This window comes from Siphateles boraxobius, unplaced genomic scaffold, assembly GCF_051911475.1.
Source record: "Siphateles boraxobius isolate OS27281-9 unplaced genomic scaffold, OSU_SipBor_1 41, whole genome shotgun sequence".
NCBI lineage: Eukaryota > Metazoa > Chordata > Actinopteri > Cypriniformes > Leuciscidae > Siphateles > Siphateles boraxobius.
In genome coordinates, this window is record NW_027509042.1 from 18,369,207 (window position 1) to 18,386,971 (window position 17,765).

Consider the following 17,765-nt stretch of genomic DNA (forward strand, 5'->3'; position numbering starts at 1 on the left):
AGAGCTAGCCGCGTGCTCGTTGGTCGAGCAGAACTGGGAACAGTGTTTGTATGAGGGCGCGCGCACTAGTAGTGGGCACGGGACCTACATGTGACAGATGATGCCCGACCGGGTCATGCAGAGAGCTCGAGAGGGCTCTGCATTACGCGCGAAACGGGGGCACGAGGGCGGGGAAACTCTTGTAACGTAAAGAGAGCTAGCCGCGCGGCGCTGTGGTTAAAGACTTCGATTCGAGCCCGCAGGGTCGAAATCGGAAGTTCCTCACATTGCTCGCATCCTCCGCCAGGACGGAGCAGCAGTCTCTCGTGGCGTGTTCCTCAGCCTCATCCTCCGATGCGACGGCAGTGAGGCGGCGGTGGCTTCTCTCAGATCCAGCGATGCGAAGAGCTTGCTGAAGAGACGAAAAATCAGGGAATTCAGCCTACAGCCCCTACTTTAATACGTCACGCCGGGCTCACTGATAAGCTGCAGCAGTTGCCCGCAGGGCAGCCAATGAGCACGCGAGATGGCCTGCTCTAGGTCTGCTAGCTGTTGCACTGCGTTGACAGTGAATACAAAATTAAGGATAATTTTTTTGGCTTCAATATCTCGAGAAGATGAATCTTTCCATAGCGTAAGCTAAACTTACGCAATACGAGAGAACCTCTCGTAAGAGAACCACGTCTCCATGCAGCAGATCTTCGTTTGTGTGTGTGACAGAGGGATTACTGTCGCTGTTTTCACTTCTTTACACATTTTGTAAGCTCTGCACGAGTTCTCAGCTGGTCAAATACAACGAGCACATTTAGCCAAGCACATAGCATTGTTTTGGATGTTCGGTAAGTTCCGTCACGAAATATACGTCATAATAGCCGACCAATCAGGTTGTGAATGTATCCCTATCCCTCTAGGTTCGGTGTTAAAAATTCAATGTAAACACCAAGTGGACCAGGACTAGATGCGGGTTTTTTTGGTCCAAACCAAGCGAACCGAACTACCAGTGTGAACACATCCTGTATTTTTAAGGCTTCTGTTCTATCCTTTTCTACTACTGTATGTTTGATACTTTGCAGTACTAGTTATGGTTTATTAGCCTTTAAGAGATAGGTCACCCAAAAATGAAAATTTAGTCACTTTTTTCCAACCTTGTTTGAGTTTCTGTCTTCTGTTAAACACAAAGACATTTTGAAGAATTTTGGTAATCAAACATTTGACTGTAGCCATTGACTTCTATAGTAGGAAAAAAAAATACTATGGAAGTCAATGACTACTGTCAACTGTCTGGTTACCAACAGTCTTCAAAATATCTTCTTTTGTGTTCAACAGAAGAAACTCATACAGGGTTTGAACAACATGAGGGTGAGTAAATGATGACAGAATTTTTTGGGTGAACTATCCCTTTAACAAAGGTGTGGTGGCATAAACAATTTTGTCAGATGGATTTCATTGCCCATTAAAGTTTTCCCTTATAAAATAAATATCTGAGCGGTTTTGAAATGATAGCTGTAATAGCCCCTTGAATGGGACTATGAACTCTATGATCTTAATGGTTTTGTGTACATGTGAGTTTGGACTTTAGTGGAAATGTTAAGGTTTATAAATAGACCAAACCATACTCCCCATCCTGCTGTTTCCATTTTATTTTAGCCCTACAGAAGTGGACCTCAGTGAGAACATCACCACAAGCGTCCTTTGAGAGTCTAACACACACACACACAGTGTACACAAACAGTAGCCCATACATATAGCAAGCTCCTTGTCCAACAGTTAGACTTTAACACTTTGGTGGGACATGTTTGACCTAGACCTTCTGTCTTTATAACCTGCTCTATCTCTGCTTTAGTTGTCCTGCATATTGGTACTATTACTTTTAGAGGCTAATTTTGTTTATTTTCTTCCTACAGACAGAGTCTGATATTGATCTTAGCTCATATCGTCAGAAAAGGTAAGGTTATACTTTCATACACCCAGAGATTTTCTTCATGCTTTCTTTTGTACGTGCTTGGCCAGAGCCAGCATGTGGTTTATATTAGACTTTCCAAGAAACATTTGTTTGGTTCTTAATGAGACATATGAACTGAATATTCCCACTAAACTATGAGACATTCTGTGCTCGAGGAAAAAACTAATGAGCAAAAAATATAAACGTCACCAGCTGTCATTTCATCAGACTCCCTACGCATTTCAAATGATTTAATCAGATTCAGATACTCTCTTGGTGGTCATTGGCATTCAGTAAATTGTCACACAGCTGAGTGAAGGGAATGAATGTATCAATGGATGACTGAATGGTGTGGCTTTGCTGTGGCATTTTAAGTACTTCAGTGATTTTACTTTGTAGATCAGAGTTCAGGTAACTATAAGGTTATTCTATCCCTTGTGAATACCTCTTAAATTGAGTTTATGAAGAGTTACACAACACTGTCTTTTAAGTTTGTAGGCAGAGGAACTGGTGTTAAGGAGCAGTGTGTCAAAGATGGAAAACTACTGTTCCCTTAAATACCAGAAGAATTTTGATGTTCACCTTCCCCCTTGAATGTTTTTATTTTAGGTGTGTTTTGAACTAATTCCAGTAGATCAACTTTTTGTGTATTAGGTAGTCTATTCATTTGCTCAACCAATCAAGGCTTTCCAGCTCGAGGGCTTGGTCAACCTACTCGCTTTATGCTAGCGGTGGCTGGTTTTGATTGGCTGATTGTCTGTGTTATGACTTGTCATCTCAGCTGCAAGAAGACACACCCTGAGTCGACACCATCAGCTTGGTGTGTACAGTTTAGCATGCATGTCAAGTGTAGTGCAAGCAAGAAAATGAGGAAGCACTCAAACACTGTTGGTGTGTTTTTTTTTGTTTTTTTTACGAAATGTGTAGCTTTATGGTCTAGTACTAATAGACTTTGTGTTTTTCTCTTATGCTTATGGATGGGCAGTTTTTTTTGTGTTATCAGTTCTATTATTGAACTTTGTCTACTTTAGTGGTGTTTTTATTGCAGCTTCTCTAGTCTTTTTAAAGCACACCAACACACATACTGCAGTTGGGAAGTGGTTGACACTACTGTGTTAGGGACTTTGTCACAGCTATTTTTCATTCTGTGGTTTGTGCTGCCAGACCTGACAGGATAATTAATGCCTTTTGAGACTTTATATTTGAAGGATATCTCTGATCTAAATGATCAGAAACATGCATGACACATTGACATGTTTTATGCATCTTTAAAGTGGTAAATTAATCTGCTGGTGGTGTAGTTATTTCACCCTTCAGCTGACTTGACTCGTCACATTCTGTTAATCTGTAATTCTGTAAAACAAATATGCTGCTAGTCTTGCCCCAGAGAGACAATGTCCTTTGTCAAATGGAATGAGTGTCTGTCACACTTAACACTTTCATAGTCTGAGAGCCGTTACAAGTTTTTATTTATTTTTTTATTTTTAGTAGGTTTACATAAGATTTGCCTTGTTACCCCTCTATGAAAACATTTGTTATGTTAGTAACTTGTAAATGTAATAAATAGTTCTTTTAGAATTTGTTTGATAAAAAGTAATAGTAATTTGTAATTATTATTATTATTCCTATTCTTTTTTCAATTACCTATTGGTATTATTATTTATTATGATTGATTATGATAATAATCATCAAATAATTAAATAATAAAATATAATCATATTTTTAATCATTATTATTATACTCTCATAAAAACAGCACAAAAAAACGTAGTTACTAAATCACTTCAGCTTCCCCTTCTTTCCCATGATCTTTGAATTGACAATTTCATTTAACTAAGTTTGAAATGAGTTTGCAACTACATGTTAACAGCTTTATCTTCAAAGACAAATTTATGCTTGTTTTCAATTCAAAGCAATGATAATGTCTTAGGCCACATTAGTGGGGCACACCCTAAAATCATTGATATCTGACTCAAGGGACCATAAAATTTATCATAGATTCATTTTACCATTTGGTCTGCCATCTGCAAAATCTTGCCAAAAAAAAAGAGGAGAGTAGTGTTAAATGAAGAAAATGGTACAATGGGGAGGGGGAGGAGGAGGGTTGTTGTAGACTTCAAACTCTGAAAAATTATATGTGTGAAATGTGTTTTGGTTTTGATCCAGATCTCAATCGAATCCTTCCACTGGGCAAGCATGTTTCACCTTAAAGGGTTCCTGAACTTTAATGTTTGGTGTAAACCTGATGCTTCCATGCCAGACAAAGACTATTTGTTACTGTGTAGGTTTAAGTGTGGGTGTATTTTTCTCTTTGCCTAAAGGGAAATTGAGAGGCGTCATTTGATCCTCAACAGGGCATGTTGTGGTGTGACCAAAAAAAAGCACATTGGATTACACAAACCGGTGTCTCTCACTGCCCCCCCCTCATTTACTGTGTATCTCCTTTCTCTTGCAGTACATCCTCTCAGCGGGGGAACAGCAGACCCATACGCTTTGAGCCTCCAATGCTGGACTTTAATGAACAGTAAGACAACTCTAACTGGATAGTTCACATGACATTTAAAGCTGTGACAACATTGTCCCACAGTATCATGTGATATTGAAACACCAAAAACGCAATTTTTCTATTTATTATGTTATGATGCATGAATATTAATGACAAACCACTATTTATATTAACTGTGATTCTATATGAAAAAAAAAATGAATAAAGATTTATTATTTCCTGCAGGCTTAGTATCAATTTTCTAGCTTAAAAAAGAATGGCCAATTTGTGAAAATGCTTCAACTGTATAAAGATTTTTTTTTTAAAATTAAGTTCCTGAATAGCTTGCTTTTGGAGATATACTATTACAAGCTATATATAACTATACACTGATTACAACATTTCCAATCTAATCTAAGTAAGGATGGGTGGTTTTCCACAGAAGTTAGCCATTATTCAGTGGAATATTTTTAAGTATTTTGTGTGCTCTTGAACGTAGTTTGTATTATTAGTCTTTTATGCACTTTAGTATGTGTCATTTAAAGAAGCCAACACCCATCCCTGCCTCATTAGATGCATTGGTTTAATTATCTCCCACCCCAGCTGGTCAGGTGATCCCAACAGCCTATTACTCAAAGTACGTTCCATTCATAAGTCATCATTTATAGTAAATCTTGTAAATTTGTAGTCTTGAAGTTATGGCTTTTTACACAAGGATTTACTTGGATTTCTAATATTTTATTTCAGAATAGCAGTTTTCAGTTTATGAATTAAATATTTACACTACTTGAAGAAACTTTCCTGTTTTGTTCCACAGTATAAATGAATGACACCATAAAAAATTCTGAACCTGCAGTGAAATGTTTGTTTTAAAGGGCCTTTTTGAAGCAGTTATACTTGAGTGCTTTGTTTTCCCATCTATATGCCCTACATGGCTATCATTTATGCAGTTTGGAATGAGTTGTAAAACAAGCTTCCTATATTATCCTTACAAATATGGGTGTATGAGCTTTTCTGCTGGTGTTACTGTTCTACCAGATAACCCTTACTTCAATCCCCCTTGTTTGCAGCATTTCATGCTAAGTTCAAAGTCTCTTTTGTTTCCTAAGGAGTCATTGCACAGCATTGATCAGGCCAGTCCTCCTTTTGCCAGCAGCAAGCAATAGAGCCTTCGATAAATTTGTAGCTTACCCTGTATCTCCTGCTTTAATCTCATACTGATAGCATGTGTGGAAAAACTGTTTATATATGTTATTCATTATTTAACATTTAACAACAATTTTTTGTCTTATGATTCTATCAAAACACATGTTTTAACAAATTGATTTTGTTCATATGTACTTGTAGCCACCTCAGATGCTGAATACATAATTTATTTTATGTACCATACGCTTCTGTCCTTTTCCTGGTTGCTAAATGTTATTTTGTATTTATCCATAGGCCAGTTGGAATGCCAAAAATGGAAAAAGTTTACTTACACAATCCAAGTTCAGAAGAAATAAGTTTAATATCAATATCAGCAACAACATCACATTTTCATGCATCTTTTTTTCAGAATAGGGTAAGTATGATTTTTTGAAATTTTTATCTTGTTTAAATCATTGACAGTTATTTCATATACTACTATTCAAAAGTTTGGGGTCAGAATTTTTTTTCTTTAAAGAAATTAATACCTTTAGTTAGCAAAGATACATTAACTTAACCAAGACGACAATTAATTGATAAATGCATTCTATTCTCTTGAATCTATCAAAGAATCTTGAAAAAAATGAAATCTTGAAACTGTTTTCAACATTGATAAGAAGAAATGTTTCTTAAGCACCATTTCTGTAATAATTTTTGTGCTTGTATGAGGTGGTTTTTAAGTCAAATTTGGTTTGGGAAAAAGGTTTTTCACTTTTACAGGTCACCTGGCGTACATAAAAGTCGGTCATTCTTTAAAGATGGTGCAGTATGTTTGGACAGAAGACGAGACGGTGTTCTTTATTAAACTCATAAAAGACAAAATAATTATAGGAATACTTGTTTCTCAACATAGAAATGACACAATTTATCAAGACCTCAAAGCAGATAGGAGGGAGAAACACTCAGAAACACATCATACGTGTGGCCACTCCAAAGTATAAGGGACTTTCCTTGCCATTAATGCTTAAATAACACGCCTACGTTTCCTTAAATTAAAAATAATGGCTAGTGTGGTGGCTGCCAGAAATACATAAACCTATCAACATCCGTTGCCATGATTTTTGGAATGACTTATCGCAAGAGAAAAAAAATGTTTTATTCGCACAACATCGGTTAATAGAAACGCTGTCGTTTCGTAATAGTTTTTTCATCAACATTTAGAAAATATTGCAAAAGTTTTGTGCAAATCTGTAATGGAAACCCGGCTTCTGAAGTCTGCTGTAATGGCTGATTATTTATTTCAGCATTTATTTTATATTTCACGATATTGCTTTTTTATTAATCTATTATTGGTCAAATAGATGCAGCCTAAGAGACTTTCATAAACATCAGAAATCTTACTGACCTGAAACTTTTGAACAATAGTGTGTTGTATTATGTATCACAGAGAAAACACTAGGTGTGATCTACAAAGTACTGTGACAGTTATGACTTCCTGTTTAAACCTAGCAAAAAAAGAACTGAAGAAATGTTCTTTTAGCTTGTGTGCCAGCTTCTGGATCTGTGTGGTAAATGCCTCATCTTATTGTGTAGCACAAGACATGACATAAATAAACGATTGAGCTCACACCAAAGCTCATCCGTCGAAGACCTCAGTAGAGACACCACCTTGCCTTTGTTTAGTTTTGATGTGTGAAGGGAGTCATTGAATGTCACCCATACACACATTCATGTCAGTGAAACAGCAGGACGCTGACCTCACTGAAGCTTCTATTTAAAGCTTTTAGTGTGTGTGTGCTCTCACTCCAGGCGGTTATAAATTAAACACATCCCACCTGTTCCTGATGCCTGCATAAATCAGCTACACTCTGCCCTGGCTAATGACTTGTGGCCGACCAGCTGCCCTAAACTCGGTGTACTCTTGGGTACCAAAGGTTACACTTGGTGTTAGCATCCATTTCAGGTAAAACATTTGAAATTGGGAGATGCTAAATTCAAGTGTAAACTGGGTCAGAAATGTTTTCAGAATCATCCACTTCAGCCAGTTAAGAGATTGTTGAAAAAGCATGTGACCACGTCATGTTTGCATCCAGCTAAAAACATTGTTTGTGTTTAGATTAAAATAATGTAAAAGTAATAAAAACCTAAAAATGTAATTTATTTGCTCATTTTTTGCTCTTTATCAACACTAGGTAACGGTCTGACATTAGTGAGTGAAGTGTATGGAGTGACACAGGTAATCTTGCATAATGTATATATAACACTTTCTGTCATTTACTTGCAGATAATTCCACCTGGAGGCAACACCTCATTTGATGTGGTGTTTCTAGCTCGAGTAGTAGGGAATGTAGAAAATACCTTATTTATTAACACATCACATCATGGAGTGTTTACATACCAGGTATTTCATATGCTTAAAAATGTTGTTCTGCGTTTGGTGTACAGCTGTTATGTATTGGACAAGAGATTTGACTGTAGTTTGATTTTAGGTGTTTGGTGTGGGCATCCCCAATCCTTACAGACTCAGGCCCTTCGTAGGGGCCAGAGTTCCAGTAAATAGTAGCTTCTCTCCACTCATAAGCATCTTCAACCCACACAGTGAACCACTGCAGGTACGCAAAACTCTTCAGTTTATACGTAGTTCAGGCTACAAGACTTAAAACGTCTGCAGATTATGGTGCTGTTCAGACTTCTTGACTTGAGTCTTGAAGTCGTTTAGGTGTTTACACTACGTGACGCTACATAAATGATCTGCAACAAGGGGTCACTCACTACACGAGCTGACAACAACTCTTGTCACCCAACGACTCTATCTGGTCCCCAAACCACGTTTTGTTTTGTCACGAATTCACACGCGAGAAGTGGAACGTGAAACACACTTGCAAATACAATACCAAACAAATATAAAACACATTTTTATTCACCTCAGTTTCCATGAGCAAATTTAAAGTTACACTGTGTTATTTCATCAGTCAGTTGTGAAAGTCTGGTGGTTGAAAGCTTTTTTTCAATTCTAAAGAAAGAGCAATTAGAGATTCACAAGTGTTCAGGACAAAGTTTGAGCGCGTAAAATCTGAGCGAGAGCAGAGCCATGGGACCACTGTATTTTTGAGGGCACGCGCCCAGTTTTGTGCAAGAGTGAAAGAAATCCGCCTGCGAGCGGAGAGATTTGTTACATGGAAGAGTTCCTCGCATTACAATAATGCGCTCTCGACCATTGTCATTAAAATAACGCCATAGAAACGGCCTCAAATGAACTATAAAACGCGAAGTTGTGTCTGAAAGCTCCAATAATTTTTCTTTATTATTGGTTAAAATTGATGGCATTTTTCCGTGGGCGCTCAACCATTTCCTTGGGTGCTCAAGCCTATGCTCTCATTGGCTGTAGTTCATCGCGACACTTGACAACACAGGATGTCGAGTCAGCCGACAGCTCCAGATATTTAGCATGCTAGATATTTGTCTGGCGTCGGTGAGGCATCAGCAAGCCTCTTTGATGCATCGTTGAGTAATTCACACATAAAGATTGGCGAGCACTGATCACCCGCTGATTTGCCCGCGATCACAGCCCGACCTGTCGGCGAGCTCGTTGACTCGGGCTTAAAATCCTGTAGTGTGAACTCGGCATTTGCGTGTGCTTCTATCATATTTTCTTTTACCAGTGGGCCATTTTGGCTTTTTGGTATCTTTATGGTTTCAGGTTGTAGAGATGTATACCAGTGGAGGAGACCTACATTTAGAGCTGCCTACTGGACAGCAGGGTGGCACCAAAAGATTATGGGTGAGCATAACTTTTTTTTATCCACACTTAAGTGTGCTCATTATTGTAAATCACTGTCGTAGTACAATTTATCATTTTCATGTGCTTAATTTTCTGTGTTTTATAGGAGATCGCTCCTTTCGAGACAAAGGGTGTGATGAGAGCCAGCTTCTCCTCTCGAGACGCTGACAACCACACAGCCTTCATAAGAATTAAAACTAATGCGTCCAACGAGGACGAGTTTATCATCCTCCCTGTGGAGGTTGAAGTCACCACAGGTCAGTTGGAATCATCTTTTCTGATACCATCTGATCAATATTATTTCAGCCCCGACTCATGGTTTGTGCATCTTTCCAGCACCTGGTATATACTCCTCCACAGAGATGCTGGACTTTGGTACGCTTCGATCGCAAGGTGTGCTTTTTTCCAATACATTTGACAGCAGTATGGTATATACTGTGGGGAAAAAGGTAATAATTCTTTGTGTCCTTTCAACTTTACAGATCGACCAAAACAACTGAATTTGCATCTGTTAAATTCAGGAGCAAAAGATGTATCGATCATGGTAATTTATATGGCTTATTTACATGGATTATTTGTACACTACCGTTCAAAAGTGTGGGGTTGGTAAGATTTTTTCAAAAGTCTGGCCTGTTCACACCGGGACGAATTTCACGCGCGATATTCGCCGACGTTTAACGCCTCGTGATTAAACAAAGGGCGCCAATGTGAGTGTGCACACCGACGCGAAAAACGCCACACGTAAAAAAGTCATTTTTTTAAAAACGCCTCGGGTTCGTATTTTTGGTTTGACGTGCCCCGTCTAAAACTATCTGACCAATGAGATTGGCGCTTTTGCTCACGTGTCTGGAGCTTCTGAAGTTACAGTAAACACAGCTTGGGGGCGCTCAAACACAAATCGGTCTTGCCGAGCACACATACATAACGGCAAAGAAGATATACGCCAAGTAGCGTCTACCATAGACATCTATGGCATCTACACACTGCCGGGAAGAAGACGAGGATGATGCAAGCCAAGATAAATGTAGAGCTGCTGGTCTCGTTGGTGTCGGAACATAAGGAACTGTATGACAAACGCGACAGTGACTACAAAAATATTGATAAAAGAGAACTGTTATGGAGTGGGATTACAGAGCAAATGGGCCTTGATGGTGAGTTTAATTGTCTTTCATGTACATAGACTTGTAACTTTTTTCAAAATTTTCTGTTATTTCTGTTTTACATTAAGCGCCATCTAATGTCAGGGAAGGAATTTGCATGTTCACTCGGCTCATCGTCAGCGAAAATCGCTTGGGTGTGAACACAAAAAACGTGTTGAAAAACGAGTGCGAATAACGCGTGCCGATATTCGTCCCGGTGTGTACGGTAGGGATGGGCATTCGATTAAATTTTCTTAGTCGATCGTCGGGAGAATTAACGATCGACTATCGATTAATCATTAATATTTTTATATTCAAATTCATTATTTATTTTTATATTATATACTTTTTATAAATTAAAAATGCAATGAAAATACAAAAATACAGCGCGTTTTTCCTCGATTAGGTCTTTATTACAAGATGATCAACTTGTGGCAGTAAAACTGGACGTTCGGTTAGGCTAAACTTGAAGATATATGCGCTGCGGTGCTCGAAAGCAACGGAACCTGCAGCTGCGAGTTTGCGTTCTTAAACAGAGACCCTCGTTTGTTCCAAAATAATAAATAACAAAAAAAATCATGTTAAACAATAACTTAACCAAAAACATAATAATACTTAGATCTGACAGGTTTTGTCAAAATGTAACTCAAAACTATCCAAGAACGGAGTCGAGAAAGAGGGTGAGAGAGATTAGCCTACCTACTGTAACAATCAATTAGGCTAGGCTACTTAACAAAGCCTCATAAAAAATAACTAGTAACTCACATACAACTTCTACACCAGTCTACTGATTTTTGTTGAGAAAGATAAGCATGTTGATGACATGATCTGAGGTCAGACGCGACCGCAACCTGACCGTCAAGCCTCGTTTACACTTTCGCCTGGCTCTGCAGCGCGAGTCTCCACAGATTGCGCGCGCACCTCCCCAAACAGACGAGGCGTTTATACTCGACGCGCTCGCCTGTGAAACACCGAATACCGCAATGACGTCATTTTTGCCGCGCTCACCTTCGCGCTCGTGCGGACGCGTCGAGTGTAAACAAGGCTTCAGTCCACCCGCTGAAAACACCCATTTGGACTGACGTTGCCGGGATGCACAGGTACCTCCGCGCTAACTTGACCAGCCCGGGGAGCACGTTCACTTTCCACTCACACTACGCAACGCAGCAGCATAAGTTTAATGATAATCGATAACAAATTAACGTGATCGACGAAATTCTTAATGATCAATAATCGATCGTCGATTAATCATGCCCATCCCTAGTGTACGGGCCTTTATGCTCACAAAGACTTTATTTGGTAAAAAAAAAAAAAGCAGTATAAATGGTAATATTGTAAATATTATTCCAGTTTGATTTGTAATAAAATAAATTACATTTTAAATTCTATTCTAATATGCTCATTTGGTACTTAAAAATTACTAATTATCAGAGTTGATAAAACTGTGATGCACCTTTTTTGGGATTCTTTGATGATTAGAATGTTCAAAACAGCATTAATTTGAAATGGAAATATTTTGTAACACATGATTTTACTGTCATATTTGATCAATTTAATGCACCCTTGCTGAATAAAGTATTAATTTCTTTAGGAAAAAAATAAATCTTACTGACCCCAAACTTTTGAATGGTAGTGTAAGTCTGGCAAGGTTTATGATTTAATTGGTGAATTAAATATCTATTTTAATGCTCTCAATGTGTTTGTGTTGTATAGAGTGTAAGGCCAACTCCATCGAATGAAGCTGTCGTAGTTGAGTTCAAGCAAATTACACTAAAAGCTGGAGAGAGCCGATATACCAAAGTTGCAAGTATTAGTTTTGATGGTAAGTACTGTTCTTTTTAGAGGTATCATTAGGAGGGCATTTGGCCTTTGTCCTCATATAGATTAACCCATCATCATGCATCTCTGTATTGATTTGATGATAATCCCCGTCAGTAAACAGATTTTTATCCATGAGTCAAAAGTTTATTCAGTTTGAGGAGAAGGTAGAAGCATTTGGGGTTTGAAATCTGTAATGATGATGTGGATATTGATTAGAAAAAAATGTGATAATTTTTTTTAACTTAATAACGTAATAACTTAGTCTGATCACATCAAAGCAACTAAAGTATGATTACAATGTTACCAGTGCTTTTTCATTCTCATGAAATGATTTTAGACATTTGTATTCATTGTTTTTTATGAAACAATTGTTTGAACAAAACGTTACAATTGTTTGTTTGTTTACATATTTAACAACAGAAATGTTTGTGGTGTTTTTTTTGTTTGTTTTTTACCTTCCAGCTTCAAAAGCAAGAAGACCAGATCAGTTTTCTGGAAAAATAACAGTGAAGGCAAAAGAGAAAAGCTACTCAAAACTTGAAATCCCTTACCAAGCTGAAGTTTTAGAAGGGTAAGAATTCGTTGTTCACCAGCATATATTTAGAGTTTTGAAACTAGTTTACAATGTATTAATGCTTACTGTTACTAGGTACCTGGGCTTTGATCACACAGCCACCCTGTTCCACATCAGAGACAGTCCTGTAGATCCAGTGGACAGGCCCATCTACCTCACTAACACATTCAACTTTGCAATACGCATCCACAATGTGTCCCTTCCCGAAGAAGCCAAGACAATGTTCAATGTGAGCAATTTTTCTAGCCGAAAACTTCTTTCAAGTAAAAATATTAAAATGAAAGTGAAATTTTTTTTTTCTTTTTCTTTTTTACAGGTGCATAATTTCAGCACACCAGTTCTTATCCCTCCCCATGAGTCCCGCTACATTTTCTCCCTTCTGTTTCGACCAGTAAGACCCTCCATCCACATCGACAGCAACATTCTCCTCATCACCAATGCTTCTAAATTTCACCTGCCAGTCAGGGCCTACACAGGCTTCCTGGAGGTACATTAGGAACAGCTTACATGGGACAAACTGTCACCAATGTAACCTAATTCTTAATTTTTAAATGCTGTGAATTAATTGTTTAATTTGAGAGATTATATGGCCATGATTTGTCTTTGCTTTCTTATTTAACAGCCCGTTGTTCTTCCTCCCTGTCTACGAGAGCATATCTTAGACTTTGGTGTCCTTAGTGCCACAGACACCAGCAGTTTGGTGTTTGTGGTGGTCAACAGCAACCCAATTGAGGTGCGAGGTCATCATGTTCAGTACTTTGTCACATTTTTTTCATTTGGATAAGAATAGCAGTCCTCTTTTGAACTTTCAAGACGTTACTGGAGTGAGCAGTAATGTTGATATGGCTTTTTCTTTATGAATACGTGTTCAGGGATTTCTCTGTACTTACAGTTGGAGATAAAGTCGTGGTTGGTGACAGGAGACAGTCTGTCATTGGAGTTGCTTAACACAGAAAGAGGGAACAGAAGTATAGCACTGAGCAGAATCCAAGAACTGCAGAACACATCAGCTGCCCAATACAAAACTGTAAGAGCGCAGTCTTTATCACTCCTTTACTGCCCATTACCAGAATGGAATAGCATTTCACAGAGCTTAAAGGGATAGTTCACCCAAAAATGAAAATTCTGTCAGTATTTACTCACCCTCATAAACTCGCCAGCCCCGAAAAGTTATTACAGATATCGTTAAAATAGTCCCAAGTTTATCAAATGACGAGAATACTTTTTGTGCGCAAAAGAAAATAAAAATAATGACTTTATTTCAACTATTTATTTCCTTCTCTGTGGGCCTCGAGTCAGTTCACTAGTATAATAGCGTAAGCTTCGGTTGTTGTACGTCACAAGCATCACACACATGACCAGCGTCGGCCAATAGTGAGCCTACGTGTGACGTAGCGCTACGCTATTACACTAGTTTAACTGACTAGAGGCCCAAAGAGAAGGAAATGAATAGTTGAAATAAAGTCGTTATTTTTGTTTGTTTTTGCGCACAAAAAGTAATCTCATCACTTAATAAACTTAAGATTGAGCCACTGTAGTCACTTGGACTATTTTAACCATGTCTTTAATAACTTTTCGGGGCTGGCAAATTTCAATCCCTGAAGAAGCCTATGGACTAGTATGGAGGAGTGATCCAGCACTCAGATTTCATAGAAAATATCTTAATTCGTTTTCCGAAGATGAACGAAGGTCTTACAGGGTTGGAACAACATGAGTGTGAGTAAATACTGACAGAATTTTCATTTTTGGGTGAACTATCCCTTTAAGTTGTCTTTATGCTGGAATATTCATTAACTAAGATGATTATCTCTGTATCATAATAAATATCTGATAAAAGTATTTACAATCCAGATACGCTAAGTTGTCCAGTATAAATATATAATGTGAATTGTGTGGTTAAAAAGTATTGTAAATTGGAAAGTGTGGATTTGTCAAAAGCTGTGATAGTGGTTGTAAAAGTGATACTAATGACATTATGAAGTGCTGATGCTATTACAAGTAATACTGTTACAAAATTCTGAAAAAGATTGACTACATTCAAAGATTCTGAATGTTGAAATTGATCATGACTTGTGCAGCAAAATAAGACTGCAATAGCACACTAGTAATTATTATTAATATTTAGTTTTCATTTATGTTCATATTTTTATTTAAAATATAAATTGTCCCCAAAGAATCAACTTAACACCTGAAATTATACACTCTCCCACGCTAAATATTGATGTCTTTATGTGATTAAAGTCTTTATGTGATTAAAAATATTTCAGATTTTAAAGATTGGAAACACAGTTGATAACCAAATAGAGCAATACATCGGTATCTCAGAATGGATTATATCTGCAGACAGTCATATGACTTCCGGTGGAATCTTTACATGTCCGTACTTGTGGTAAAATTGCAGAAGTGTCACAAGATTTGTGGGTTTGGGGTACTGGACGCACAGAAGTTATTTCATACATCATTTTTTTTTTTTTAAGAGCCAAAATAAGTTAATATAAACTGATTGGTACAGTTCACAGATAAATGCTTCAGTTAGACTGTTATCTTTTATATACACCACTTAACGTTAGAGTTACACTGAAGAGAGCAGTGGTCTGTTGCACAAAGCTGGTTTCAGTTGCTACTTTAGAGACAAAATCTTTTTGTCTCATCTTTTGCTGCTAATTATTTGTTATATTTATATTATATGAATTATAATTATTTTTAATTCATATAATGTGTTCACATAATTATTATAGCCTATTAATTGACAAATAATATTAAACTTTGCTCTTAAAATATAATGCATGCATTCATATATAATGCTTTTAAACAACGTGTATTCATTTGAGCTCTTTGTGAACCTATAATTATTAGGCCTATTTCTTTGATTCACGTCATGCATTGGTATAATCAGATATTTTCTTTCTGCTGCTTTCTCAAACCTTGGCTGTAGCATCAGTGTTTATTCCTGCCTTGTAAATGCTAATTTTCAAAATGATCTCTTAATCTACAGAACTGAGAATTCATTTTCGCTTTTCTGTCGTGAGAAATGAATCAAACTGACACACTCCATTCTGTTTGCCACACGTGTCATACTTTTAGGTGCTAATCGCACCTAGGAGATAATCGCAAACTCTGAATCAAACCTGAGTGTACAGACAACGTTTATACCGAGCGTTGTGACCCCGTTGAACCTGATCTAAACCAGGTTGTATTTATCGGGATTTTTCAACTCTAAACCTACTCTGAAACTCAGAGTTTGTTCAGCTAGCTTCGTGTAATATGCCACTGGTGCATTAAATGTAAAGTTTATTATTTCATGTTGTGATATTAATATTAGGGCCATCACACAATGTTCCAGCATTAATGATCAGTATAGAAGCAAACATGCTCTCAATCATCTAATGAGGGAAGATTTATAAAGTTAAAATTTTTTAAAGAGTTTTTTGCCATATGTGCCATGTTTTTCATATTTTAAAAGTAAATATGAGCATCGGTTTGTTCATGTAGTTGTGTTCCAGTATGTATTTGCATCCTGCAAGAAAAGCAGGATGGTTACAGGACAGTAATTTGAGCGCATAGGTGTTCATAACTCTGTATTGCATGTCTGTTTCCTCAGGTAATTTTAGCCTCAGGCTATTATGCAGCGTTTAAAGTCACTTTGGTGGCTAAAGCTCTAGAGGGAGTTTATGATGGAGCCATACACATTACAACAGACTATGAGGTATGTTTCACCCTGAATGTGTGGGTCTCTATTCCTACTTTTCCCTAAAACTGTCATGCCAAAGCTGATGTTCAGGCAGGGGGATCTGTGAGCTTAAACCAATGAAGGTTTTGTCACAGTCTATTGGCAGGTACTTCCACCAATAGTTCTAGGAACTATGAAAAGGTTCCTTTGATGCAAAAGCCTATATATGTATATATATATATATATATATATATATATATATATATATATATATATAGAGAGAGAGAGAGAGAGAGAGAGAGAGAGAGAGAGAGAGAGAGAGAGAGAGAGAGAGAGAGAGAGAGAGAGAGAGAGAGAGAGAGAGAGAGAGAGAGAGAGAGAGAGAGAGAGAGAGAGAGAGAGAGAGAGAGAGAGAGAGAGAGAGAGAGAGAGAGAGAGAGAGAGAGAGAGAGAGAGAGAGAGAGAGAGAGAGAGAGAGAGAGAGAGAGAGAGAGAGAGAGATTCCTCAAACTTATGGTGGAAGTACCCGGTTTTTGGCGTGTGCGCACCGCAGGAACGGAACGATTTTAGTTCTAGGAACTAATTTTGGAGGAACTAATTTAGTTCCTACTGATATATATATATACTACTATATATATATATATATATACACACACACACACGTATATATGTACATACAGACATACTGGCCTTCATTCATAGCACTTAGTAAAAAGATGCCATTAAGCAAATATTTAAAATATACTTTGTTGTTTCTGCATTATTTTGGAGATTCACATACATACAAATAGGTGTGTAACATTACTTTCATTAATTTATAATGGGAACTTTCTAGTTTTTTTTTCACGTCAATCTTTGCAGATTGAGCTGTTTTGAATCTTTTTGTTTTTTTGGTGTGTATATTATACTGGGCTGACAGCCACTGACGTTAGCGGTTCCTGGTTTGATACTAGCAGGTTTTAGGGGTTTTGTTGGGAGCAAAAGTTTTAGAACGGTTTCAGATCGAGCTCCTGCACCAGTACTGTGCAGTGTAGGTAGAAAAGTGGCATATATATTTAACAACACATTGGCAACCATTGAGCATATCTTCAGCTAATATGTTTCTCTTTCAGATATTGACTCTCCCTGTAAAGGCTCTCATAGCTGTTGGAACATTAAGCTGTTCACCCAAACAAATCATTCTTCCCCCTTCATTCCCGGTAAGTCTTAAAAACCATAATGTAATGTAAAATATCAGTGTCCTTCTCAAA

The 17,765-nt window shown here is 37.6% G+C and overlaps 1 protein-coding gene across 2 annotated transcripts in view; it reads left to right on the forward strand.

The window, feature by feature from the left end:
* The window catches only part of tmem131 (transmembrane protein 131), a 45,924-nt gene that overhangs the window by 16,324 nt on the left and 11,835 nt on the right, over positions 1-17,765 (forward strand). For both annotated transcript variants that reach the window (XM_077198794.1, XM_077198795.1), the window contains exons 3-19: positions 1,884-1,924; positions 4,376-4,444; positions 5,846-5,966; positions 7,815-7,931; positions 8,020-8,142; positions 9,231-9,311; positions 9,418-9,568; positions 9,648-9,704; positions 9,794-9,855; positions 12,164-12,272; positions 12,734-12,842; positions 12,921-13,074; positions 13,162-13,332; positions 13,468-13,578; positions 13,738-13,872; positions 16,447-16,551; positions 17,628-17,714. In XM_077198794.1, the coding sequence (XP_077054909.1) occupies positions 1,884-1,924; positions 4,376-4,444; positions 5,846-5,966; positions 7,815-7,931; positions 8,020-8,142; positions 9,231-9,311; positions 9,418-9,568; positions 9,648-9,704; positions 9,794-9,855; positions 12,164-12,272; positions 12,734-12,842; positions 12,921-13,074; positions 13,162-13,332; positions 13,468-13,578; positions 13,738-13,872; positions 16,447-16,551; positions 17,628-17,714 (1,803 nt within the window). The remainder of the gene's footprint in view (positions 1-1,883; positions 1,925-4,375; positions 4,445-5,845; positions 5,967-7,814; positions 7,932-8,019; positions 8,143-9,230; positions 9,312-9,417; positions 9,569-9,647; positions 9,705-9,793; positions 9,856-12,163; positions 12,273-12,733; positions 12,843-12,920; positions 13,075-13,161; positions 13,333-13,467; positions 13,579-13,737; positions 13,873-16,446; positions 16,552-17,627; positions 17,715-17,765) is intronic.